General features: G+C 47.0%; 1 protein-coding gene across 1 annotated transcript in view; it reads left to right on the top strand.

Annotated features, from left to right (window-relative positions):
- The first annotated feature begins 3,224 nt into the window (after positions 1-3,224).
- The window catches only part of Etv6 (ETS variant transcription factor 6), a 238,139-nt gene continuing 214,982 nt past the window's right edge, over positions 3,225-26,381 (top strand). The window contains exon 1 of the mRNA XM_028894477.2: positions 3,225-3,528. Coding sequence (XP_028750310.1) covers positions 3,496-3,528 — 33 coding nt within the window. The 5' untranslated portion in view covers positions 3,225-3,495. The remainder of the gene's footprint in view (positions 3,529-26,381) is intronic.

The raw sequence follows: 26,381 nt of genomic DNA, 5'->3' as shown, positions 1-26,381 counted from the left end.
TTAGAGAACTGAAAGTCAAATAAAATCACACACTCATGGATTCCCATGAACATGTGGTGCCACCTATGTGGATGAAGAGGCGCTTCAAAATCAAACCTGTATATTCCCATCAAAGGGCAGCATTAAATAAGGCAGGCATGAGGTTAACCCATCACTCAGGAGATGAAGGCCATCCTCTGGCATAGATTAGAGGCCAGCCTGAGCTACAAGAATAATACTTGCTTTGAACCTCAGGTCAGTAAAAGTTATTCCCTGCAAAGAGAATTTCATTCCTTTCATTAACAGACTTGCATTGAAAATACTGTTCAAAAATATGTGGACTTTCCAGCCCTCTTATTATATAGGTATTTACACAAAGTCTTCAGTTTTGCCTCTTGGCCCACAAAGCTTAAAGTATTTACTAAAAGGCCATTTGCAGAGCCTGTCAACCGTGGGCTAAATGCAGCTTTTGCTATAGCTGCTACTGTGTTCTTTGTTTTGGAACCACAGACATTCTACCTCAGACTGCCACCTCTATGAATCACCAGGAGAAGGCCAAGACATGTCAGGAATGGAAGTTGGAAGTTAGTTCAGTTGCGAGGTTAGGCAATCATCATAGCTAACACCAATTAGCACATGTAATATAGAGTGTTTTGCTAAAGAAACTCTTTATAGAGAAGTCCCCATACCTACAGGCTGGCTTTCCCCAGCTCCAGTTACCCACAGTCAGCCACAGACATGGAAATTTTCAGACACAGTAGTATGTTTTATTAGCTTTTATTATAGTAGGATATAATTGCTCTGTTTTATTATTAATTATGGTTAGTTTCTTACTGTGTCCAATTTATAAGTGAAACTTTATTGTATATATGTATGAGTGTATATATATACATATATATGTATATGTACATATATGTGTGTAGTGTCTGGCTTTAAGTATATCCTGGGCCTCTTGGTATACATCCTCCATGGATAAGGAAAGACTACTGCTCATATCCTCTTATATTTATGAAAATCTTATTAATTAGGTTACTACTCCTTCTCATCTCATAGAAGCTGAGAAGTTATCATCGATCCCATTGATAGGTAAGTGATATAAGGGTGCACAAGACTTAACTCAGTAAAAGCCCATCAGACCTGGTGTCTGCAAACATCAGTGAGAAGAAGCAAAGGAAAAACAAGAACTGCTTAGCTGGGGATGAAGGTCAACGGTGGAGCACTATCTTAGAACGCATGAGGCCTGAGTTCAACCTCCAGGACATGAACAAATCAACCAATAAGTGGATGTTTAAGCCCTCCTTTCCCTGCAGAAAGAACAAAGGTGAGTCATGCATAGTGACCCAGGCTTGTCGTTCCAGCACCTGGAAGGCGGAGGCATTATCAAAGTCGGGAATATTCTCTGCTTCAAATCAAGGCCAACCTGGACTACAGGCTCAAGAAAATTTAAAAACTGGCTGGGTGTGGTGGTGCACGCCTTTAATCCCAGTACTTGGGAGGCAGATGGATCTGATTTCAAGGCCAGTCTGAGCTATATTGTAAGACCCTGTCTCACAACAAACAAACTCAACAGAGAAAAGCCTATTAAAATCTACAACAAAAAGCTCCAAGAGCCCAGGAGTAAAGGTAGGTATTTGTGAGGGGTAAGAATGGGTAAATGCTTGTGGATGTGTTGGGAGCTAGTGTCCATAAGGATAAGTTCTCTTGGGGAACATGACTACTAGATGACAGAACTGGTTGTGGTGCCTGGAGATTCCAAAGGGGGGGGGGATTTCCATTTTATCAGTAATGGGGTGCCTTCCCACCCCAACCCTTTTAACAATGTCATTTAGAGCATTCTGATGAATGCATGAACGGAAGTACTGTTTGTGAAAGGCTGGGAATATTTTATGATGCTGAAAAGTGTGCAAGAAAAAAAATACCAGAGGCAGAAGAGCTTACTAGTTCTAGGCCAGCCTTAGTGAGCTCCAGGCCAGTCAGGGCTACATTGGGAGACTTTGCTTCAAAATAACCCTGCCCCCCTTACCCCCCACCGCCCGCGCGCGCGCAAAGAAACCAGTGGGAATAGAGGGGTGAGTCTGGACAATCAGAGTGGTCCTCAGCAGGGGACATGAATATAATGCGTTTTTACACACATGTGTTTATGTTTAATTTACCGTCAAAAGACAAAATGGTAGTGCACTTAGTCCTACATCATATGCCCACACATTAAACCCTGTATGTACTAGCGGGGTTAGAATTTAAGCACGATCTTCTGCAGTGGGCATTTTAAGAGATTATAAATAGCAATAAAAACAGCGATCAGAACGCTGGTGCTCTAGGCGAGCGCCTCAGCCCCAGGATTCTGGCTGCTCCTCCTCTGCAGGACCCCGGGCCGTCCCCTCCGCCAATGACCGAGCCGGAGCAGCGGCCCAGGGGAGGGCTAAGATCTGCAGGAAAGCGCCCTGTCAACTTTGTAGTCCAGTCACCTACGTCGGTTGGTAGCAGCCGCTGTGGCTTTAAATGGCCGGGGGATTTCGAATTGGGGAAGGCGGGAGGTCAGGCCGAGGGGCGCCCCCCGTCGCGGGGAGCCCCCGCCCGCCGCGTCCCCGGGCCCGAGCGCGGCCGCGCGGCTTTGTCTCCGGCGTCGCGCCCCGCACTTCCCCGTGCGCAGCCTGTAACCCGAGCTCCCATTTCCTGGTGGATTCTCTTAAAGCGGCCGCGGTCGCCGCGCAGAACAAAGGCCATTGTCTCGCTTCCTCCTGCGGCGCCGCGTCCTTCCCGGAAAGTCCCTTCCTAGACCGCAGTCCCTGGGTTGCATCGGCGCCCCGGGGAGCGCACAGAAAAGCCCCTCTGTGCATGGCCCAGGTTCCCCGGAGGTGCAGCCTAGGGAGGCGGGAGCGAGATGAACCAGGCTTGAGAGTCCTAGGGCCACGCTGCGAGGTTCCCCAAAGGCATCCTCCTCGGGGCGGCCCCGTGGGCACCCCGCGCCCCTCCCCCGCACGTCTTTTGATTTCCCCGCGGCCCGCGGTAACCCGAGCTTTTATTTCCTGGTGGCTCCTTTAAGAGGCAGAGCCCGGTGCTGGGAATTCACGTCAGTTTCTGCCCTGAAACTCTCAAGATCAATGAGCAGAGAGCTTTCTCAGTTCTGCCTTTCAGTTTCTCTCTTCCAGGAAGGAAAACATTCGAGAGAGAGAGAGGAGAGACAGAGAGGGAGGGAGCGAGCTAGCGCCGCGGGGAGGGCGGGGGCGGGCGCGCCGGCCGCGGGTGGGAGGAGACACGCGAGGCCGGCCGGCTGCGCCCCGGTCGCCGCGCCGCGACCCGCACACCCCACGCCGTGCTCGCCGGCTCCCACGCCCCCGCGCCGCGCGCCCGATCCGTGCGCTCCGAAGACCCCCCCGGGGCGGCCGCCGCTGGCGATGCTGCAAGAAACTTCTTAAATGACCGCGTCCCGCTGCCCCGCCGAGCGTTTCTGGGTTGGGGAGAGGAAAGGAAAGTGGAAAAAAACTGAGAACTTCCTGATCCCTCTCGCTGTGAGACATGTCTGAGACTCCTGCTCAGTGTAGCATTAAGGTAATGATTCGGTTCCCCTCCTTCCCCTTGGGCGATCGGAACCCCCTCGCCCCGGGGCTGCTGGTGCAGTTGCTAGGCTTGCGGGGAATTATTTGGGGCGCGAGGGGAAAAGATGCAGCTCGTGGCAGTGGCTGTACCCTTTAGCATAACCTTGCTACACCCCTCTCCCGCCGAGCCCCGTCTCCGCTCCTGGGCCCCCCACCCACCCCCTTTCTTTTTGACAATGTAATGCCGGTCTCAGTTGGTAGGAGGAACCCAGTTTGTCTTCAGATCTGTAGAACACCTCCGTAATTAGTGCGCTTAAAAATAAGAAAGGAAAAAGAAAAACCCCTTCTCCTTATTCCTACGCCCAACATGTGACTGAACTGTAACTTTTGTTCCCGAGGGGTGGTCTCCCTGGGGAAAAAGTTCTAGGGGCCCCACTAGGATGGTCTCTTTCTTTCAGGACTCTGGGTTGTATCACACAAGATTTTTTTCTTTTACCCCCGCCTCACTTCTGATTGTGATTGCAAGCCCTAAGACAGCCTTGGTGTCAGCTTTTCCTGGGCATTGCATAAGGAAAAAAAAAATTAAACCAAGGTGAATAAAGTTGCTGAATAGTTATTTTACTCTAGTGCCTATAAAAGTTGAGCAATCTGAAAGTAGAAAACTCCTGTGATGCAGGGTGGAAGACAAGTGACCAGGCAAAATGACCTTCTCTGACAGTGCAGACAGGGTGTTGAAAAACTGCGGTCTCCCGGCTCCCTGGCCTGTCCTAAGTTCAGGAGGAATATTTGCAAACAGCCCTTGTCTCCCAGGTAGTCGCGTGTGCACGAATATGTACAGTCTGTCCGTATGGGCTGCGGTGCTGTAGTTGGTTGCTTTAAAAAAGTTGTTGTGAAGTTTGCCACCATTGGGAGGCAGGATGATTTGTCTGTCTCCCCCAGTTATTTCTCCCATGCTGCATTTATTGGGTGCTTTATTTCAAGGTTCCACCAGTCACCAGGAGGCATGCCTTTTCTGTTCCCTGTGCAAGGCCTGAAGTTTCTGAAGTTTGCTTCTGGCCTGCCCTATTGACTGTGTGCTCCTTAGATGAATGTTGCAGAAACAAGGAACATCTAAGCTGTTTTCTCCTGTGGGGAGTTAGGAGAATCTTTGCTGTTTTAAGAGTGTTTCACCTAGGGTCTGTGTGAGGGAAAGGAATTTTGTCCCACTGGCTTACTAGGCTTTCACAATTAGAATCAGACCTTAGTGTTTCTTCTCAGGAACGATGGCCATGGGTTTGAAGTGAGGCCAGTGGGGACTCAAAAGGTGCATTGGGTGTCTTTGTTTCTGCCTCGCAGAAGAGCCCAGAGGAACTTTTGGGCTTTTGTGTTTGTGCACATCTTGGGGAGGCTTTGGAGCAGGGCCTCACTAAAGAGTTTAGGATGCTGTGATAGTTCAAAACCAGTTCCTTTTGCAATATAAATTTTTTGTCGAAATCAGGAAAATCTTGCTGTATGGATAATGTAATTTATTTCACACTTCATAACAAAAACAGAGCTAACTAAATGATAGGGCATTATCAGTAAATTGTATCTGGCTCAATGGCAATAAACCTGACAAGAGAAAAACCTGGACCAACTAGAGCACAATGGCTTTCGATTGGAAAAAAAAAAAAAAAAAAAAAAGAAAACCACAATGCAATCTATCCTGTGACTTCTGATACCACGTCTAAAGTGACTGCATTCCTGCTGTTCTGACGGGCTGTATGCTGGATTCAGGAATGAATGCCTCTACTGAACAGCAGGCTTGTTTCTTTGCACCCCAGTAGAAAGAAGAGCTAACACACACAGGGAGCCAAGCCCCAACAAAACACGTTCTCAGATGTGATACGGAAGTTGGATGCGATTTGTGTTATCGTTATTTTTTTTCCTTATTGTCTTAGGTTGTTTATTTTCCATTTTTTTAACTTTGGTCCTGGGAGTGGAGCCCAGAACCTTGTATTATACAGGATAACTGAACTCTGCTCTTATACCGTAACCCAGCCCATCCATCCTTTCTGGGTGCCTCTTTTATTTTATTTATCAGTGTGTAATGTGCCACTCAAATATATTCTTCTTCACCACCTATGTAAGTGACATTTTTGTTTTGGATTGGGGTCGGTGGAGCTAGTCTGTGAATATTTGCCTAGGCTGTGGTGTTTTTAGGTCTGTGTGCATGAAGACGATCTCTCCATGGAGTTGCTTGAGTTTTATCATGTTCCGTAATAAAGCACGGAGATCAAGGACCAGGATTAGTTCAGGGCATCTGAAAATGTTCCAGTGATGTGTGCTTCATTTAGTCCTTGGGATGTGGTACAGTGATTGCATGAGGGAAAAAAAAATGTTTACAAGCAAGCACAGGCAAGTTGCTTGCTTCTAGGGGGCATTCCTTGAGCCCAGAAAACAACAAACTTTTCCTTGGTGTGGAGAGTGCATGTGAGTCTTGGAAGGATGAGCTGATGCTAAAGGCAGGAGGAGAAGACTCTTTGAGTGGCAAGATTTCTCTCCTCTCCTGAAACCTTCCCTATCTGCTCTCCTGCGGCACAAACAGCTGGTCAGCGGGGCAGTAAATTCCTCAGCAGCTGGTGTGATGGAGGCCACAGGAGCCTGGCCAGAGGCAGCCACAGCGGGGAAGTACTTTGTTTACTTTTGAGCCCTTGTCTCTTCTGCTAGGAAAGACCAGAGTCAGATCTGGGTGGAGTTTCCAAGGTGAAAGTTTCTGAATTGGTCAATCAGTGACACCATGTAAAGATGACTTGAGTGCAAGGTGGCTGTCGCTAGAGCTGAGAAGGCCTGTGTGTCTTCGCACTTGGGCACATCTTTCCTTTACCTAGGAAAAGAGAAGCTTCCCCTGCCAGGCCCGAGGTCATCCAGAACAGCACCAAGCCTTGTCAGTTTCCTGTAACAGCCCCTCTGTGAGGAAGGCACTCTGCTCCCTTCCTCACCAGTTGGGGTTGGTTGATCATCTCTCTAAGAAGTCACCCTCCTCCCCTAGAAGACTGAGTTAGTCACAGGACAGAGGAAGACAGGTTGGCTTTTCCACCATATGCCTTCACCTTCACGTCACCTGTTCAATTTTAAATTCAGCTAAGTTACGGCAGAAAGTGGTTGTGGCCCAGCCGACACAGGCCTTTTGCAAGGCTTGGCACAGCACTTACATTGGCTGAGGTGACCCGGGACACCAAAGACTGGTGGCCCAATGCCCTGGCCCTTCTTTTCCTGTTCTTTATCAGTTCCCATTTACGATGGGATGACATTCTCATTTAAAATAAGTGTTTTGGAGAGACATCAGGCAGAGCTGGTGTCTAGATGTCTCATACTTCTTCGGGTTAGCAAGGGTAATCTTGATGCCTTAGTTTCTCACCTGGCAGCTGGCACAGAGTCATTTCTGTCATGTTTGCCAACACCAAGTGAGGTATGGAGGAGGTGAGTGCCCCTTCCTCTCTGTCCATGTGTCACCTCAGTTAATAAGGTTACCCAAGGACCAGAACTCTGCCTGGTGTCTCTCCAAAAAAATAAAAGGATTTTGATAAACTAATAGTGTTTGATTATTTTGATAATCTCAGAAACTGCTTTGGTGTCTAAGCAAAGAACAAAAAAGGAATTGAGGTGAGACTGTTGTCCACCCCTGTAATCACTTCACTTGGGAGACTGGAAGGAGGATCAGGAGTTCAAGGTCACCCTTAAAATAAAAATTAAAAAAGGAAGAATTTAGAAAGAGAACGAAAGTCTTGAGGGATCCTTAGAGAGGCCCAGGTGGATAAGCAGGTTTGTTAGGCCCCTATCCTCTGACAGTGTCATCAGGGAATGGTGAGACATTGATCGTTAAGTTGGAGTTGAGACATCTTAGCCAGACCCTGAGCTACACATTTCTGTTTTCACAGTTGGGTTCTGAGAGCTAAGTGGTCGCTTTAGCATATGGATGACTGAACGCGGTTAGAACACAGGCCTGCAGGGTCTCAGGCCACTACATCAGATTCTCCAGGTTCATGGTGTGTCTATAAAAGGCCAAGGAAATCTGATACAATAGGCTCTGGGCTCTGGCACTTCCTAGTGTGGTCCATTTTAATCACAAGCCAGCTGGTCTGAGGGCACGGAGCTATGTGCCGTGGAAGATGATGTGTGTGGGAACACTGGGCTGCGAGGCTCTAGTCAGGTGTGAGAAGAGGAAGTGGTAGGAGGTAGGGATGAGGGAAGAAAGGCCTGCTGGATTTGGGTTTGCCCCACAGTTTGCCGAGATGTGTATGTGCTCCGACGGTGGCGTGTGAGCGTTAGGCAGTTCCACTGTTGGCTCCAGGCCGGGCTGCCTGCTCTCACATCACCCCTTGATGAATCCATGGGTGAGCCCCAGTCTTCTTCACCCAGAGTCAGCCGGACCTACTTATACCTTCACTTACGTGTAGTAAGCACTGTCTTTAAGAACAGACCTGGCAGCCGAGACAAGGTTCCTATGGAAAGGGTAGGTAAAGCAGGGGAAGTTACCCCAGCTTGAAGCAGAGGACACGGAACTAAGATGTGGTCTCAAACACACGCCACAGGGGCAGGGAGTATCTGGGAGTTACTTGTCAAGCAATTTCATTTTATTACTGGTTTTGAAAGGTTGGCCTTTGGTGCGGTTCCCCCAGCTGCGGGAGTCTATATCATAGGGAGCCCCCTTAGGGTGTGCGGCATAAGGTGGGACCCATTTTCTCTGTGAATACCAATTTAGTAAAACAGCACCAAGACTTGGTCTCAGGCAGAGTCCGTCTTTGCTGCATTATTCCAATAGACTCAAGGAAGCAGTATCTGTGTAGTTATTGAGTAGAGTGTGACTTTTCTTCAATGTTCCCACGCCAACAGGAGCCCGGCTTCAAGACTATCCGTTGCTAAACCCAGTATTTGGGGGAGAGAAAGGCTAGACTAAATTAGGGAGAAGTTAGAATTACAGCCTATTAAAAAGCAAACACATTTTATTGATTTTTCTGTACATACAGAAACCAGACTCATAAAATTTACTGGGACATCTCAGAATGAGCCCCTATGAATAGGCAACAGTGACTTGTTGTCTTCCATACCATCCATTGCGTAGGAACGGGTACAACCATGTGCTTGAAACTGGTCCTTTGGTGTTGAAATATTACCACAAATCTATCATTTGCCCTGTTAATTCTCTGGGTAACCCTTTCATCTTTGACAGTGAAAATACACAGTGTAGCCGCGTCTGGTCCCAGGGATTTGCAATCCTTCTGGCAGCCTTACCGTGTTAAGTATGGACTCCCCCATGTTGATTGAACTGACTGCATGGAGTCCTATGGGCCGTGCTTATGGAAACTGCAGAACCCTTGTGTTTTGAGAACTTTAGAAATTCTCTGTAATTAGAAGTGCTTCATTGCTCTTTCAGTGGTCATCTCTCCAGCTCAGCTTTACAGCTCTGTAGGGATTTCTCCCGCTCCTTCCTCCTCCTCTTTTGCCTGGAGGCCCCCCCCCCATCACCGGTTGCTTACTAATGCGCCTTGTCCTGCCCGGTGTGTTAAGATTAGTGACCTCATTCTCTCTTCACAGTCTCTCCTGGAGGCAGTTTCCCTCCCCATTTTACAAACATGGAAACCGAAGCCAGGAAGGAGGTTAAGGGATGGTCCGCCTCAGATCTCTCAGCCTTGTATGCCTATTGGCAGTACAAGGCTGAGACACTAATCACCGGTCTCTAGTTCCCAGTGACTATTGTCAGGTACGTCCATCTTCAGGAAGCAAATTAGGAAACCCAGAGTGGAGCCGGTGGGTCCTACCATAGCTCAGGTGACAGGCAGGAGGTGACAGGCAGGAGGTGACAGGCAGGGGTGGAGCCAGCAGAAGTCCCGTGTTCCCTCTTGGTCAATGTCAAAGGTGGGTTGTTCCTCATTACCCGTTAGGGGTAGCCAGATGGTCACTCCTAGCCAATGACCTCTGGATGAATGTCCAGATGATCCTTTTTTTTGTTGTTGTTTTTGTTTGTTTTTTTTTTTTTGTTCAAATTTTAAATACTGCTTCTGCAATCTCTGGTGATATGTTATCTTCCGTGGCTCCGTTTTTGCCCCCATGCTTCTCACTCAGAAACCTGTTCTTCCATTCTACTTTCTCTTATTTCCCCCACTGCCTAATACTTTCTTCATTAAGTGGTTGGATGTCTGAGGTGGTGTCCTCAGCCTGTCCAGTCTCTGGGGCCAGATACCCTCTTTACTGGCGTTACTCCATCCTTTCCCTTGTATAACTTTATTATTATTATTTTTAAAAGCTTTTTACTTAATCCATGAATGCCCTTTTCCCCCCATAAAGTATCCCCTGTGTAAATCATTAAAACTATGTGATTTCTGGAAATGTATTTGAAATATTTGTGGATAGTCTATGATTTTCCATGACTATCCAAGGAATATTTTTTTCTTCTTTTCTCTTTTCTGAGCCTGCCCATTCTGGCCTTGTTCTTTTTAATTTACTTGAATGATGAGAGACATTTGGCCATCTGACTTCATAAATTTCTCTATTTTTTTTTTCTTTTTTAAGATAACCCTCTCCACCCCCAACCTGGCATTAGGGATTGAATGCAGGCTTTCATAGATGCTAAGTAAGATCTCGACTTGAGACCTCTTTCTGTATTCAGACTTTTATATCCAAACAGCTTTAGTCAATAGAAGAGGAAGATTCATAGGTCCATCAGCTGAAACTTAGCAGAACTAAAGAGCCTTGCAGGAGCGTCAGGGAAGGGTGCAGAGGCAGTAGGAAGTGACGTGATGCCAGTGATACAGGGACATTATGGAGGTGTGACCCAGACTTCTCACGAGGCAGGTGAGGAAACTGAGTCTCCTCTTGCCCCAGATCCCATGGCTAATTGTAGCCAAGCCACACTCAGAATCATGTATTCTGTCCCAGCCCCTTGTCTCTCCAACGCCTTGGTGGAGTAGGAGCCATGAAAATCAAACAAGGATTCTGACAGCATTGTGTCCCTACTATGTCATTATATAGAGCTGATCTCCACCCCCACCCCAGCCCCCTGGGTGGCACCACAGGAGGCAGGTGATAGTGTGGGTCCTGGCTTCCAAGTTAAGTCCCTCAACTTAAGAAGTGAAGAGAGGATGAAATATATTTTGGAAAGATATCCAAGGAAAAAGGTTGGCATAGAAATAATGTTGATTTTTAAAAGGCCAAGCTTCCTGTATCTAGACAGATGATTTATGAGACTATTCCCAAAGGAAGATGCAAAAGAACAGGCTCCTGAGGATTTATGAACTCTGTCGGGGGATTTTCTCTTCGTATGTGGGAGTCGGACATAGGGAAACGACCTCATTTCCTGAATGACCCAAAAAGGACTCGTTGCCCTGCTGGGCTGCTGTCGGCTCTGTTGGCTAACGTGTGGAGGGAGATGTCACTGAGTCCTCCCCGTCGCCTCGGACTTGAGCTTTAGTTTTGAGTTCTGTTCTGTCCCTGTCACGATGGCTTCCCTTAGGGGCATGGCCTTGTTGGAGAGAGGGTTCTCTTGACTGTGGAGTGCTCCCAAGGAGAAGAGCAGACGCTGCAGCCCACAGACCTGTGAAACCCGGTCTTGACCCGAGCTTGTTCATGTTACTTAATCATGAACTTATTAACTCCCCTAAGGGGTGATATAACTGCGTGTTCTTACAGCTGTTGGCCAGTGTAATACGTTGCTGGTTGCAATTCCTTATGCTGTTAAGACAAGTGAGCTTCCCCTTACATCTTCCACAACATGTGACTCTAGAAAGGGCTCAAAGTGTCAATACCACCCTTTTGACCGTTGGTGCCGGAGATGTTCAGGGCGCTGTGAGATTTGTGGTGTGCTGCCTGACTTAGGGTCCAGGCCACCCTGGCTGGCTGACTCGCAGCACAGAGCTTTGGTCCCAAACCCATTGAGTTTCTCACTGGACTGAGGGGTCACTCAGCCATGGCTCAGAAAAGCTCTTTTTTTTTTTTTTTTTAATTGAGCACAAGCCTTGGCAACAGAAGAGATGAGCCAACTGCAATGACGTGACAATCCAAATGCCTTTTGTATCTTACAGCAGAGTTGTGAGGGAAATAGCTGGTGTAGTTTGGAATAAGTTTGCAGAGATGAAAGAAAACGTTAAAAAAAAAAAGCAAACGCAAACCCTCTGGAAGTCTCGTGCAGTGTCTTGAGTAGAGTTACTACCCAGCGCTTCACTGTTGGAATGGGTCTGTGGATCTGCTTGTTCATGCAGTTGCTTGGTACTTGCGACTGGGGCAAGACTTGAAAGACATCGATTCCTTCGTAGGCTTTTGCTTCCCAGGCAGTTCCTTGTCTGTGACCACAGAGCAGACACAGTGTGCTGTGGGTTCCAGCTTCATGAGTTGGGAGTAGACGACCCTCAGCAGAAGCTTAATTATACAGAGGAGTTTGAAAAAGCCACATTTATTACATTGGGGCAGGAGGGAATTTTTAGGCTTTTTAGAAAATTTGTTCCCTTTTTTTTTTTTTTTAATGGTGGTGGCCTTGCGCAAGCTTTACCCCTGAGCTACGTACCCAGACAAAACTGACCTTTAAAAAAAAAATAGATTGCATAGATTATATATTGTTTGTTTGCTTTTGTTAGCACACATTAATTATGCCTAATGGGCTTCATTATGACATTTTCATACATGTACATAATGTACTTTGGACATACCTCTCCGTACCCCTCTGCTTCTGCACATCATCAGTCCCTTCTCAACCAGTCCACTTTCTGCTTTCATTGTCTTTTTTTTTTTAATAGCCTAGTGAGTTTCATTAGGGTTGCTTACAGGAACGTGGATGAGGGTTTATTTACAGGAGCAGCAGGCACCTTACCAATGACTATGCCACTGAAGAGAATGCTGTCTTTGAGGAGTTTACCTCCCACCCTAAGAAACAATGAATGCACTGTCAAACTTGTGGAAGAAAGAGGGTTGAAGGGAAGCGCTCTCTCTGGTCCCCCCAGGAGCTACTAGTAGAAGAAGTTGGTGATTTTTCTTGTCAGCTGCCCTGTGCCGTCTGCAGTGGGCTATGGCAGACAGTGCAGTTATCAGTCATAAGAATTGTCTGTGTAGCTGGGTCAGTGACCCTTGCTTCACACATGTCTCCTGTGTATGAGGAAACTGACTCTTGAGTATTTCCTGGAAGAGATGAACTACAGATTAAAATCAGTATTGTAACTAAAAAACCAAACCAAAAAAAAAAAAAAAAAAGCCAACAACCAAACCCCAGAAAACAGCCTGTGTGTCTCTAAAGTTACCAGGTTCCCCAGAGAGTTCTCCTTGTTCCATAGTGAAAGTGTAAGTCTAGATGCAGCCCCTGAGGGTCCGACACTGTGAACAAGTGAAAAGGAGGGTCTGGGGCTGCCCACCTCACTGCCGGTGTGGCCTGAAGGTAGGTCTTGGGCCCCTGGTGACAAGGTTAAGGTCCAGAGACACCGTAGGTATAACATTTGCTCAGAGTGTGTGTGTGTGTCCGTCCGTCCGTCTGTCCGTCCGTGGCCGTCCTTGGGTTTTGATCTCCAGCACAGAAAATAATAAGTAAATAAAATAAAAGGAAGAAAACAACAACTTCACTAATATCATTGCCCACAAGCCTAATGGTTAATACAGGAAAGATCTCCAAAGGGTAGGACAAGATGAAATGCGAGTTTCATAAAATGGGATGCTAGGGTTTGATAAGCTGTTTCCTTGACTGTGTTGAGGAACTCAGATTAGGGAGAGACATTTCTACGTACTACTTATTGTACCCTTTGTCTTCCCCAATCAAATCAGATACTGCAGTATGTATGCTGGCTCACTGTGGGGTCCGGCTGATTGTTCTCATGCCTTGATTTTTTTTACCACAGATTGGGCACCCAAAGGAACAAAGGGAGGTTTCCTTGGGCCTCATCATCTATTCCTGCCTTGGGGCTGTTCTGGCTGGTTTTCAAAACAAGGGAAACCGGAAGGAATAGACTTCTGGTGCATTTGGTTGCTTCGGTCACCTTTTGATGAAGTCTGAGAGATTTAGAGATAGTCGAATTGTTTGGTACTTTGACAAACTTTTGAGATCTGAGGCTCTCCTGACTTAATAGGTCCCATTTAACCGTTGATGTAATGGCCAGTGATGCAGAGACATCAGGTCAGGGGTCACATGACACCTTTTGCTCTGTCTCGCAGCTCCATTCAGCAAAGAACTATGGTGGAGTGTGCTTTTAATCCCAGGATTTAGGAAGCAGAGGCAGGTGGTCTCCGAGTTTGCGGCTAGTGCCTATATAATTAGACCCCACCACTTGGGGGTTAAAATCTGAGAAAGTTGGGCAAATTCCCCAGTTTGGGTAAGTCTCCACTTCTCTCCAGCTTTTAAGACCCGAATGACCTGACCTGGCTGATCCACCTCCAATGCTGAGAACGGCCAACTCCTCTTGCCTTTGTGCTGTCAGGGCCTTTCCGGAGTCTCATGACTCTCATCCTTCAGCGTCAGGTGAGAGTAGATCCGGAATTGCCTGGAAAGGTCAGGTGTTCCCTCCAAGAATGGAGTTTCCCTTCTGAACTTCATATGCTGCTTTCCTGAGTTCCTGGTGCTCTGTGGTTGGGCAGGACTGTGAGATAGGAGGTGAAAGTGCACCTGTCTGCCGGCAGAAGTTGGCTGTAGGTCAGACGGCTCTGGAACTCCACGGGCTTCAGCAGGAGTCGTGGTGGGTGTTGGGAGGCTAGCAGCCTCTAATTGTCACCATTCTCTTACCCAGCCTGGCAGGGCGATGGGCAAAGGTGTTCGTTGGTAGGGCATCTCCAGTAGGGCACGTGCTAATATAGCCTTCCCATGCACCCTCATCTTTCCTGGTAAGTGTGTTTCCCTAAGCTCCTGTGTTAGTTATTTTCTCAGTGCGGTGGCAAATGCTGACAAGAAACAAAGTAAGGAAGGAAGGGTTTGCTCTGGCTCACACTGAGGGTTGAGTCCATCGCGGCAGGCAGGAATGCAGGGCAGCTGATGTCATTGTCTCAGCAGTCAGGAAGCGGAGAGTTGAATGCTGGTGGTCAGCTTTCTCTGCTTTCTCCTTTGTGTTTAGTCTGAGCCTCAGCCCTTGGGCTGGCTTCACCCACACCCAGGGTTCCCTCTTCACTTAAACCTCTCGGAAACCCACATATGTGGACACCCCCAGAGGTGTGTCTCCCAGGCGATTCTAAATCTAGTCAAGTTGATGGTGGAGATTGACCATCACAGTGACCTACCCTTAGAAAAAGAGCATGGAGAGCATGGTGCACATGCCTTTAATCCCAGGACTTGGGAGGCTGAGGCAGGTGGATCTCAGTGAGTACGAAGCGAGTGTCTACATAATGAATCCCAGGCCAACCAGGGCTATATAGTGAGACCTTTTCTCAAAAAAAACAAAAACTAAAACAAAAACAAAAAACAAAAAAACAACAACAACAAAAAACAATCAAAGACCCACTAGCATCAATAATAGCACACTTACCATCTTTGGTGTACAAGACAGTATGTTCTGTGGGGAAGATATATGAGACAAGACAAGGCCTGAGAAGGGGAGAAAAACTCCTTAAAACTACAAGGAGGCAAGGTGAAGAGCCTGGCAGTCAAGGGAAGGGCCTTGTTTCTGCAGAGGCTCCAGAGAGGTGAGTCCATTAGTGTGAGTCCCTGCGAACATTCACCAGCTCTTCTGAGAACTTGTCTGTCTTGAGAAACTTGGTAAAATGGTCAGGCAGCATTTCTCTGAGGGGAATGCCTGTGTGTGCTTTTGTGTCGCCAGTGTGTTAGGCCGTCTGATTTAAGGGAAAGATGGTCTCTGTGTTTTCCTCTCAGCTGTGGTCTTAAAAGGCTTACCATGGAGGAGGTGTGGGTGGATGAGAACATAGTCTTCTTGCCTCTTATTGGCTTAGATATAGGTTATAGGTTAATGTGAGTTCATGCATAGCCGATTTCTTTTTTAAAAATATTTAAAATTGCATTTTAAAATTCTTTATTGTGTGTGTAAACACACACTACGACATTACATTGTGGAGGTCGGAGGACAACTTTCAGGAGTTGGTTCTTTCTTTCTACCATGTAGATCCCAGGGATCAAACTCATGTCATCAGGCTTGGCATCAAGTGCCTTTACCCACTGATCCATCTTACCAGCCCCAGCCAGTTCATTGGGTGCATTTTAGGATTGTCTGCAGAACACCTTGTCTTGACGCACACATACATGGATTGCTAGGCATTGCCAGATTGTCAGAAAGAATTCATTCCGTAGCTTCTTGTCCCCAAATGGATATCTGTGATTCTTAGCATTTCATAGTAGTAGGTTTCCCACCTCATTCCTGGTTATTTTTTCTCAACTTGACACAAATTAGAGTTGTTTTGGAAGAAGGAACCTTGATTAAAGAATTACCTCCCCTAGACTGGCCTGTGGGCATGTCTATAGGGCATTTTCTTGATTCTTGATTGTGGCAGGTATCACCCCTGAGCAGGTGGTCCTGGGTTGTATAAGAAAGCCAACTGAACAAACCCTGGGGAGCAAGACAGTAAGCAGTGTTCCTCCATGGCTTCTGCTTCAGTTGCTGCTGCCAGGTTCCTGTTTTAAGTTTCTGCCCTGACTTCCCATTGTGGTAGACTGTGACCTGCAAGTAGGGACCCCCCCCACACACACCAGTTAGTTTTGATCAGTGTTTTATCACACCAACAGAGGAGCAAACTAGGAGAACCCTTTAATCTATCTTTTTGGGATGTCAAGTGTTGACAGGATGTTGGGAAAGTTCTGACTACCCACTGGGCAAGGGTGAGTCCTGGCATTTCATGTGCTTCTCTTTTACCCCTTGTGTGAAGGAGCATCTCTCAGCTGGTCCTGGGGGACAAATGCTAGCCTATGGGAGAAATGTACCATTTCAGGCTCACTCCTTGTCTGCCGCTGTGTAAGCGCTGATAGCCTCATAAAGTGCCCAGGAAGATTTCTCCACTCTCCCACATCTATAAAGCAGATCTTTCAGGTCAGGGAGAGGTCCCCAAGTGGAGCCCCGGAAAGCTCAAGCTTAAGAACCAACATTGGAGGTTAGAATTAGCATGCCCGAGGGAGAACAATGTGAAGCTAGCCGTCACAATGCCTTGGTGGGCTGTTTTTAGCTTTAATCAGGACTATATGGTATGTGTGGTTTGTGATTTCTTGGGCATCATTTTGCTTCCCCTCCCCACAAGAGTCTATTCTTGTGACTCGGTTTGCATATATGCACATGTATTGAATGTTCATAGGATCGTAAGTTATAGAAATTACAGTGTAGTCTGCTTTTTAGCAGAGAGGAAAAGATTGCACAAAATCCAGCCTTGTTGTAGCAAGGAAACCTTACGTATAGATGTAAAATATATCTCCTTGGAGGGTTGGCTTTGTGATGGGCTATAAACGGATTGTTAAACAGCAAGCTGAGGGGCTGTTAGCAAGCTGTCTCTAAGAGCATCTCCCTGGTCTAGTCTGAAAAGGTAATGTGTACATATTGCAGCTATGAAATAGTTTGCTTGTGGTGTTTGTATGTTGATAGATTTCGTGTGTGTGTGTGTGTGTGTGTGTGTGTGTGTGTGTGTGTGTGTGTTCAGTGGTGAACAGCCTGAGAAGATAATTTTAAAATATTATTTGCTCCAGTGTTACTGCTTGCATTCTAAACTGGACAGTGTTTAAATCCTATCTTGCCTTTTAAGAAGCTGGCTTAAACGAACAGGTGTTTGGTCAGCTACAGCGAATGAATCCACTCAACTTCCAAAAGCTTCGGTGTGTTTTATAACACCTTCGCATATAATAACTGCTTTAAAGATTCGTGCCGTACAATACCCGGATAACAGACAAATTGCCTCCTCGACAGGAGACAAGCATTTGAATTCCCAAGTGCAGCAAGGCAGGGTTCCCATTATGCGTCTGACCTCGAGCCTCTCCTCACACTCAGGTGACAGGGCTGAGAGGGGGACTGCGCAGGTGCCTGCTGCCGTTGGGTCTGGAGTGCAAGCGAGTTCTTGTTACTAGGATGCTTCTAGTACGATGGTAACAGCTGCTGGGTTAGGAAACAGGTGTCTCTTCTAATCCTCCGACTGGATCAGCTTGCTACCCGGGCAATGCCTTATTATTACTGTTTTTATTTATTTATTTATTTCTCCCACGTAAGCCAGCCCCTGCCAGGAGGTGCTGGTGAACAGGATGAATGCCAGAGGACATGGCAGCTTTTCTTGGGAGAGGTTTCTGTTAGAAGAATCTGCTTACCAGTCATGTCATAAAGAGATGGCTGAAAAAAAAAAATGGTTTGGACTATGAATCACAGGGGAGAAGGACAGTAAATGGGCGGTCCTGCCAGGTCACCTCTCCCTTGTTCCTCAAAGGCCAGTGTCAAAGCCAGCACTGCCTTGGAAGAATGGAGGGCATAGGCTTGTCCACTGTTGCTGTTGTTGTTGTTGTTGTTATTGTTGCTGTTTTGAGACAGGGTCTCCTTTAGTGCATTGGCTTTGAACTTGCTATGTGTATAGTCCCAGGTTGGTGTCAGGCTCATAATCCTCCTGCTTCAGCCTTCGGTGTGCTGAGATTACAGGTGTCCATGTAATTGCTGAACTGTTGCTTTGTAAGGTTTCTGGATCCGAAGCTTCAGGATGGCTGATATGCTGTGTTTTCCAGTCTGCAAGGCAATCTGGTTCTGTGTGGTATACTGTGTGTGTGGTGTACTGTGTGTGTGGTGTACTGTGTGTGTGGTGTACTGTGTGTGTGGTACACTGTGTGTGTGGTGTACTGTGTGTGTGGTGTACTGTGTGTGTGGTGTACTGTGTGTGTGGTGTACTGTGTGTGTGGTGTACTGTGTGTGTGGTGTACTGTGTGTGTGGTATACTGTGTGTGTGGTATACTGTGTGTGTGGTACACTGTGTGTGTGGTATACTGTGTGTGTGGTATACTGTGTGGTATACTGTGTGTGTGGTATACTGTCTGGTGTACTGTGGGGTATACTGTGTGTGTGGTATACTGTGTGGTGTACTGTGTGGTATACTGTGTGTGTGGTATACTGTGTGTGTGGTACACTGTGTGTGTGGTACACTGTGTGTGTGGTATACTGTGTGTGTGGTATACTGTGTGGTATACTGTGTGTGTGGTATACTGTCTGGTGTACTGTGGGGTATACTGTGTGTGTGGTATACTGTGTGGTGTACTGTGTGGTATACTGTGTGTGTGGTATACTGTGTGTGTGGTACACTGTGTGTGTGGTACACTGTGTGTGTGGTATACTGTGTGTGTGGTATACTGTGTGGTATACTGTGTGTGTGGTATACTGTCTGGTGTACTGTGGGGTATACTGTGTGTGTGGTATACTGTGGTGTACTGTGTGGTATACTGTGTGTGTGGTACACTGTGTGTGTGGTGTACTGTGTGTGTGGTGTACTGTGTGTGTGGTGTACTGTGTGATATACTGTGTGTGTGGTGTACTGTGTGGTATACTGTGTGGTGTACTGTGTGGTATACTGTGTGTGTGGTGTACTGTGTGGTATACTGTGTGTGTGGTATACTGTGTGGTGTACTGTGTGGTATACTGTGTGGTGTACTGTGTGATATACTGTGTGTGTGGTGTACTGTGTGGTATACTGTGTGGTGTACTGTGTGATATACTGTGTGTGTGGTGTACTGTGTGGTATACTGTGTGTGTGGTATACTGTGTGGTGTACTGTGTGGTATACTGTGTGGTGTACTGTGTGGTATACTGGTTCCCATCAGTCTTTGCTACCCCGCTGTTGCTGGCTTCTTTTTTCTGGTCCTGGTCCTCAGTCTCCTTTCCTCCTTTCTCCACTCTTGGGCCCCGTCATAGTTTTGGTCACTATTGTTGTGATGACACAGCATGACCAGGTAAACTTGGGGAGGAAAGGGTTTATTTGGCGTACACTTCTGCATCACTGTTCATCATGGAAGGAAATCAGGACAGGAACTCAGACAGGGCAGGAACCTGGAGGCGGGAGCTGATGATGCAGAGGCCATGAGGGGATGCTGCTTACTGGATTGCTTTTCATAGAACTCGGGACCACCAGTTTCAGGGATGGTACCACCCATGATGGACTGGACTTTTTCCCAGGAATCACTAATTAAGAAAATGCCCTACAGGCTTGCCTACAGCCCAGTCTTCTGTAGGCATTTTCTTAATTGAGGTTCCTTTCTCTCAGATGACTTTAGCTTGTGTCAAGTTGACATAAAACTATCCAGCTCAGGCCCCCTTCAGTCCAGCCTGGAGTAATTATTATTATTTTTTTTAATTAGAGGGTCTTATAGCCCCATTTGGCCTTATTTGGCCTCAAACTCACAATGTAGCCAAAGCTGGCCCCAGACTCCTGATTTTTCTGCACCCACCTCCCAGGTACTGGGATCTCAGATGGGTGTCACCGTTCCCGGCTCTGTGAGGCCCTTGACACTCTACCTTCTGTATCACCGTAACTTCCCCTTTCACCCGTACAGCCCACTCAGGCGGCAGTGCCCTGGTCCCAGACCATATGCTGAACTTTCATGTCTGCAGTTTTTCCCCCACCGTCTTTCTCCCTGGCAGCCCTTTTGCTATTCAAAGCCTGTTTTTTAAAGCCTCCTCTGTGGTTGCCAGGCACGGCATTCCCACAACTCATTGAACTTGCCTTTGTGATTGGCAATGATCCGGTTATAGATGACTGGCTTATTCTTGCTGGTCTGAAAGCCCACCCAGGACATGATTCTAATGGATTTGTTTTTAGATTTTCATTTTCCAGTATAACGCCTAAAAGAGAGACAGGGTAAGGTCTATTGAATCAAAAAAAATTTTTTTTGAGAGATAGGGTCTCATGTAGCCCAGGCTGGCCTCAAATTAGCCATATACTAAAGATGACCTTGAACTTAATGGTCCTCTTATTTCCATATGCCGAGTTCTGGGATTATAGGTGTGTGCCTCCTCACCCAGTTTGTGCCGGCTGAGGGATGAACCCAGGGCTTTGTGCATGCTAGGCAGGCCGTCTGTCAACTAAGCCGTATATCCCAGGTCTTGAGTTAGATTTTTAAAACTAGCTAGTATTTATGTAGCTTCTGTTACGTGGATGCTAGGCTCTGTGATGTGGAGCATGAAGCCTTTGTACTGTTGAAATCCCGAGGAAATTCTCCTTGAGGACAGAGGACTTGTGTTTGGAAGCCCTGTGGAAGACCACAGTGGAAGCCTAACACACATGCAGCCCCAGGGTACACAACAAACGTGTGTATCCACTCATACTTTCTCTCATGGAGCCCTGCCTTTTGGAGAGTAGCCTGAGAATCAAAAGCTTGAGAGCACCGAGGCTGCCTGCCCCAGAAGTAGCCCCAGTACCTCAGACAAATGGGTGGGTGCTGTGCTCATTCTCTGATGTGGCTTAGGCGGGCTGGGCCTGGGACCAAGAGCTAAGGGCTGCTCTTCACAGTCCTCTGCCGTCCGGCTCTCGTGGCTGAGAGGCTCTCCCCGGTGAGCTGCCACGTGTTCCCCCGGCTTCATTCACCCACTGGGGGGTCAGCAGCGATAACTTGGTAGCAGCAGGTCAGCTTCTGGACCCTTCCGTGAAGCGTGTGATTGCCTTTTGAAGTAGAGGTATGGCGGTGTCCCTGTCCCCCAGGTGGGCTCTTCTCAGCTTTCTCCAGAGTCTGTATTTCCTTCAGTGCTGACATCAGTATGGCGAGGAAAGAGTTTTGGCACTGCCTCAGGGACAAACCAGTGAGAATGACTCAGGTAGCACAGCGCTGGGAAAATGTCTCCGTCTTCTCTGTGCTGCGGCGGGCGACCTCAACATTTCTGTCTGCAAAGCGGGTATTTGCTTATAGAGCAGATTCGCTAGTGTCTTAGGGTTACTTGTCTGTGCGGCAGGATTTCATACAAGTGAAGTTGACCAAGCGGAAGCAGATCCAAGAGACTCGTTCGCTTTCCGCACAAGCCCGGAAAGACTCATCCTTTCTTTTTTCTTGTTGCCATTGATTGACTGATAGCTGGGAAACAGACCATTAAGCTGTGGGAGAAGTTCCAACTTCCTGAACCCAATCAGACCCCAGCACGGATCCGTGTATAGTTCCCGCCGCAAACAGTGCCAAGTTTTCCTGATCACATGCCAGGGACTTCTCTCCCAGACTCACTCTGCAGCTGCCTGCTGCCCTGCTGCCCTTGACCTCACCTTGGCTGCAGGTGAGTGAGTCCCCACGCTGCTTTCCTTTGTCTTTCAGGCTGCTCAGGGAGTCTGGATTCCCTTGTCTCTCTCACATGGACTCCAATGAGGGTCATGTACCCCGTCAGTGCCGAGTTTGGCTACTCTGAGAGAAGAAAATTCTGAACCCACGTGCAGATGTGAAAACGCTGCCACAGTAGAGGGTGCGTTCCTTACACCCCTCATCCTTAGCGCGGTGCCGTCAAGTTTCTTGGCACAGGTATTACTGAAAGCCTAGCCCAGTGCCTTTGCTGCCAAGGCTGTTCTCCTCTTCTGCGTCTACCCTTACCAGACACAGTGGTCAGGCAGTGCGGGGACCCAGGGCTCAGCACACGGGACCTGGCATTGGTCCCCACTGGTAAGGACGTCACACTCCCATCTTGAGACCACCTCCTTCTTAATTCTCTGACTGTTTCCCATCTTAGTTCCGGCAACACACTTTTGAACCTCTGTGATTAAGAGGAATTGGTACTGATTCACTTGAAGTTGCTTTAAAATTGATCTGCCATAGGGAAAAGTTCAGGATCCCCCTTTGTTTTAGTTAATAGGGGTTTTTTGTTTGTTTGTTTTTGTTTTTGGCTTTTTGAGACAGGGTTTCTTTGTGTAACTTTGGCACCTTTCCTGGATCTCACTCTGTAGCCCAGGCTGGCCTCAAACTCACAGAGATCCGCCTGCCTCTGCCTCCCGAGTGCTGGGATTAAAGGCATGCGCCACCACCGCCCCCGCTAGTTAATAGGTTTTATTGTGAGAATTTTTACTCATATATATCATTATACTTTGCTCTTGCTTGCATTCCCTCCCCCCGCATCCCTATGAGTTCTCCTCTCCTTTCCTTCCCAAATAGCCTCTATTCTGTTTTCGCGTATATGTAATATATATATATATATATATATATGAATGATATATGTATATATGCATTATATTTAGATTCTGCAGGTGACATCTGTTTGGTAGGACCCCTTTCTTTGGCTTGGTTGGACCCTGTTTATAATTAGCCGGTGAATATGAAGAGAATACCCAGTGTCCTGTGCCGCTATGGGAGGACTACCCACCTGTCTCCTCATTCCAGCAAGAGTTAAATCTGTATTTATGATGTGTGAAGGGCTTCTTGATTGCTTTTCTTCTTTCTCCTCCCTTCCTTCGGCCTCAGTGCCAGTAGTAACCGCGAGGCAGCCATTACCAAATTGCCACCCATGCCAAAGGGTCTTTCATGGATTTCCTCCTTTATGCTCTCTGGCTGGTGTTGAGAAGGTAGTGAGTGTGTTTGTCTTTCTTTTGCAGCAAGTTTCAGGACACTTAAGCCTCCTGCTTCAGGGCAGAATCAGATCAGAAAGTAATCGCCCCCCCCCCCCCCATCCTATCATTGCATAATAGCCCAGCCAGGTGTGCTTCCTCTGGTAGACACACACACACACACACACACACACACACACACACACACAAACACACCATGACTAGACTAACCATTTTTGCCTCAAGTGTTGGACCCTTAGACCAGTAAGTTCATTTGGCAAGTTCCCACACTGTAAAATGGCAGAAAGTCCCCTCTTGCTTCTAGGCATTGTCGTCAGATGCCTCCAGCTCCTTGCCCTCTATGGTAGATTTAAAATTGGGTATGAGTGTGCACAGACACACACACACACACACACACACACACACACACACACACACACACGATACATATCTTTTAAGATGTTTCCATACTTGCCCACCCTGCCTGGCCTTTGCGTTAGCTCCTATACCATACCAAGCTCATGCATGTCTAGAGCATCGGTGTATTTTTCACAGATACCGGGGTGATCCTCTCACCTTATGCCCTGCATTTGCCAGCCTCAGATTTGTCTTTAGAAGTGGCTGGGAAGTCTGGTCTAAAAGGAGCTGAGGGAGAAGGCAGGGACTTTTCTGTTTTGTATCAGGCCCTGGTTAAGGAGCCTCTGGTGCAGTGGGATAATTACCAGTGATTCCCAGGCCACCACAGCCTTCCTTCGCATCTATCTCCCGGGGTGCAGTACTTCCTTCTGGCTCTATTATTAGCTTTTACCATGCAGTTCCCCAACTCTCCTTGTTCCCTTCCTCCTCCCCCTTCAGACCTTGGACTTCCTACACCTCTCAGGAGCCACCTCTCATGTAGCGTGCCTGCTGCAAGCCTTTCTTTTCTTTGTTAGTACAGAGTAACTTTGTTTCTCCTTCATTGCATCATGCATTCATCCATCCTCCCCAAAGAGACACCATCAGTCTCTGTCACATCATATCTGGCCAGTCACTTTTCAAAGCATAAGGTGCCATCGTGGGTTTTTCCAACATGGGCGTCTGCAGCACTCTGGGGCCTCCAGTCTCAGCGGCCATTCACTTACTGTCCTACCATCTTCATGTCCCTCTGCACTTGGAGGGCTCTGCCTCAGTTGTACTCCTTTGGAAATGACCTCACCCCTCCTTCTGTGTTCATTTCATGCCTTCTGTTTTCTCTTTCCTGATGAACTGATGTACTCCCATAGAAGAAGGGGTACATCAGTCTTCCTGCTCATTAGAGTTTATCTTTGATTGCTAGACTTTGATAAGTGGACATAATTGGGAGCATTGTGTATCAAGTGTGCCTTTCAGAAATAGTGTAGGTTTTAGGGGCAACTTTTAATACCATAGTAACTCTAAATTTATCATAATTTAGAAAAGCTCATGTCATTTTTTTAAAATTTATTTTTGTTTTTTAGAGTTGACAGTTTGCAAGTTGCTTTTTCTTTGCAGTTGACTCTGTCACGTGACTCTTACTTGGTTTCGATGAGAAACCCAGTTTAGCTACTGTACCTGTCTTCCAAAGAATAGCCCTAGGAACTCATTGTAATGGCCAGAACTAGTCATTTCTAAGTGTTCAGATGTTGTTTTGATTTTGTCTTAAGACAAGGTGTTACCTTGTGTCCCTGGCTAGTCTGGGACTTGGCGCGGAGCTCAGCTGCATTCTTCCTGCCTCTGCCTCCCAACGGCTTTAGGATTCCAGGCACGCACCACAAATCCCTGCTCTGTATGGTTCTTTTACCTCCGGTGCTTGGGATCAAATTTTGGACCTTGAACTTGGTAGGCAGGTGTTAACCACTGAGCTTTACCACCATATTAATTAATTGAGTTAATTAGGAATTGAATGTTTATGATGCTTTACTGTATGGCATTAGGCTAATAGGAACTGTACTTTCCTCGTTTTATAACAAACGTGTGCTGGCTGGACTTTTAAGTAGTAAAACTGCATTTCTGGCAAGGGGCTTCTCTAGTCACACTTTTCCTGAGGTAGCCACGTTCTTTGACTCTTCATTACTCATTGTGAGGTTGCAGTCTGCCCTGTTCTCAGTAGATGGAAGGAGATGGAGTAAAGGTACCCCAAGTCGTCTTCTGCTGCAGCAATTCTGTCATTCCAGGAATGGAAACAGAACGGGAGAGTTAGGGAGATGGCCTTTAGGATCAGTTTTAAGACCAGGACAGATACATATGAGATCCCTGTGGTGAATGAGAAATAATCCTTGACAGACACTTTAATGAGTCGGTGAATTATCCCGTGTAGCAGGCGGCAGTTCTGTGAGCTTTACACTTTGCAATTTGCCATGTAGGGTTTTTACAACATTCCTTTCTGGACTGTACTCATTTATTACAAAGAACCACTGCTGTTTTGTTAAAACCATGAGTAGCTGTTTTTATGTATTTATTTGCTTACTTTATTTATTTATCTATGTATTTGTTTGTTTATTTATTTATGGAGGCAGGGTATCTCTATGTAGTTTTGGCTGTCCTAGAAGTCAAGATGTAAACCAGGCTGGCCTTGAACTCGCAGAGAGCCTTCTGACTGCCTCCTGAGTGCTGGGATTAAAGGCATGCACTACCAAGCCCTGCTGTATCTATTTCTTTAAATAGATATACAGATGGGCAGGGATAGAGAGGTTTTGTTGTTTTTCCTTGTCTGTCTTGCTCCTAAGAAGTGATGGAACTAACCAAAACGATAATTACATTGGAGCTTTCTCTTTCATTGGAGAGAGACATATTAAAAGGAGGTCGGGAGGGGACTGCACAGAGCAGTTTTAGCTAGCCTCTGCAGCAGCTCTGGAGCAGGGAGGACTTATCAGCCTAGACTTGGGAGACCAGAGGTAGGAAACTGGGGTTCCAGGTCAGGCCCCATCACTCAGAAGGCAGGAGTAGGCGGATGATTGTAAGCTAGAGGCCAAATCTACTCAGGTAGTTTCAGAGCAGCCAGGCATAGTGAGACCCTGTTTTGAAAGAAACTGGGGTTCCATCTTAACTGTTTCTGAAGGGCATTGCCTAGGAGTTTTTATAAGGGGACCAGTGTGGCAGCCCCCTCACTTCATCTCTGATGAGCCCCTAGGGTTTGCTGTGGAGTGCTTTGGGTTTCCTGGTGGTGAAGGATGGTCCACAAGTAGCTTCGTGACATCTGTCTAATCAGTTCTGACTGCTAAGTGTTTGTAATTGCTGGAGTAACAGGATTTAGGCATTTGCAGCTGAGTTTTGAGGAATTTCAAACCAATGCCCAAACAGCTCAGTAAATTGATGTGTGTAGGATTCCATGGCACAGTTCCCTTGTCAGAACCAGAACCCATGTTTTCTGATGTGGCCAGTTCATTGATTTGTGGTTCAGTAGTCTTTCATTGGAATTGTGATTTCAGAATTACAGATCATTTTAGACCATATCACCTTTCTTCTCCTCCTTCCTCCTTTTTTTTTTCT

The sequence above is a fragment of the Peromyscus leucopus genome, chromosome 3 (genome assembly GCF_004664715.2).
Source record: "Peromyscus leucopus breed LL Stock chromosome 3, UCI_PerLeu_2.1, whole genome shotgun sequence".
In the NCBI taxonomy this organism is placed as follows: domain Eukaryota; kingdom Metazoa; phylum Chordata; class Mammalia; order Rodentia; family Cricetidae; genus Peromyscus; species Peromyscus leucopus.
This window is presented reverse-complemented; position numbering and strand designations above follow the sequence as displayed.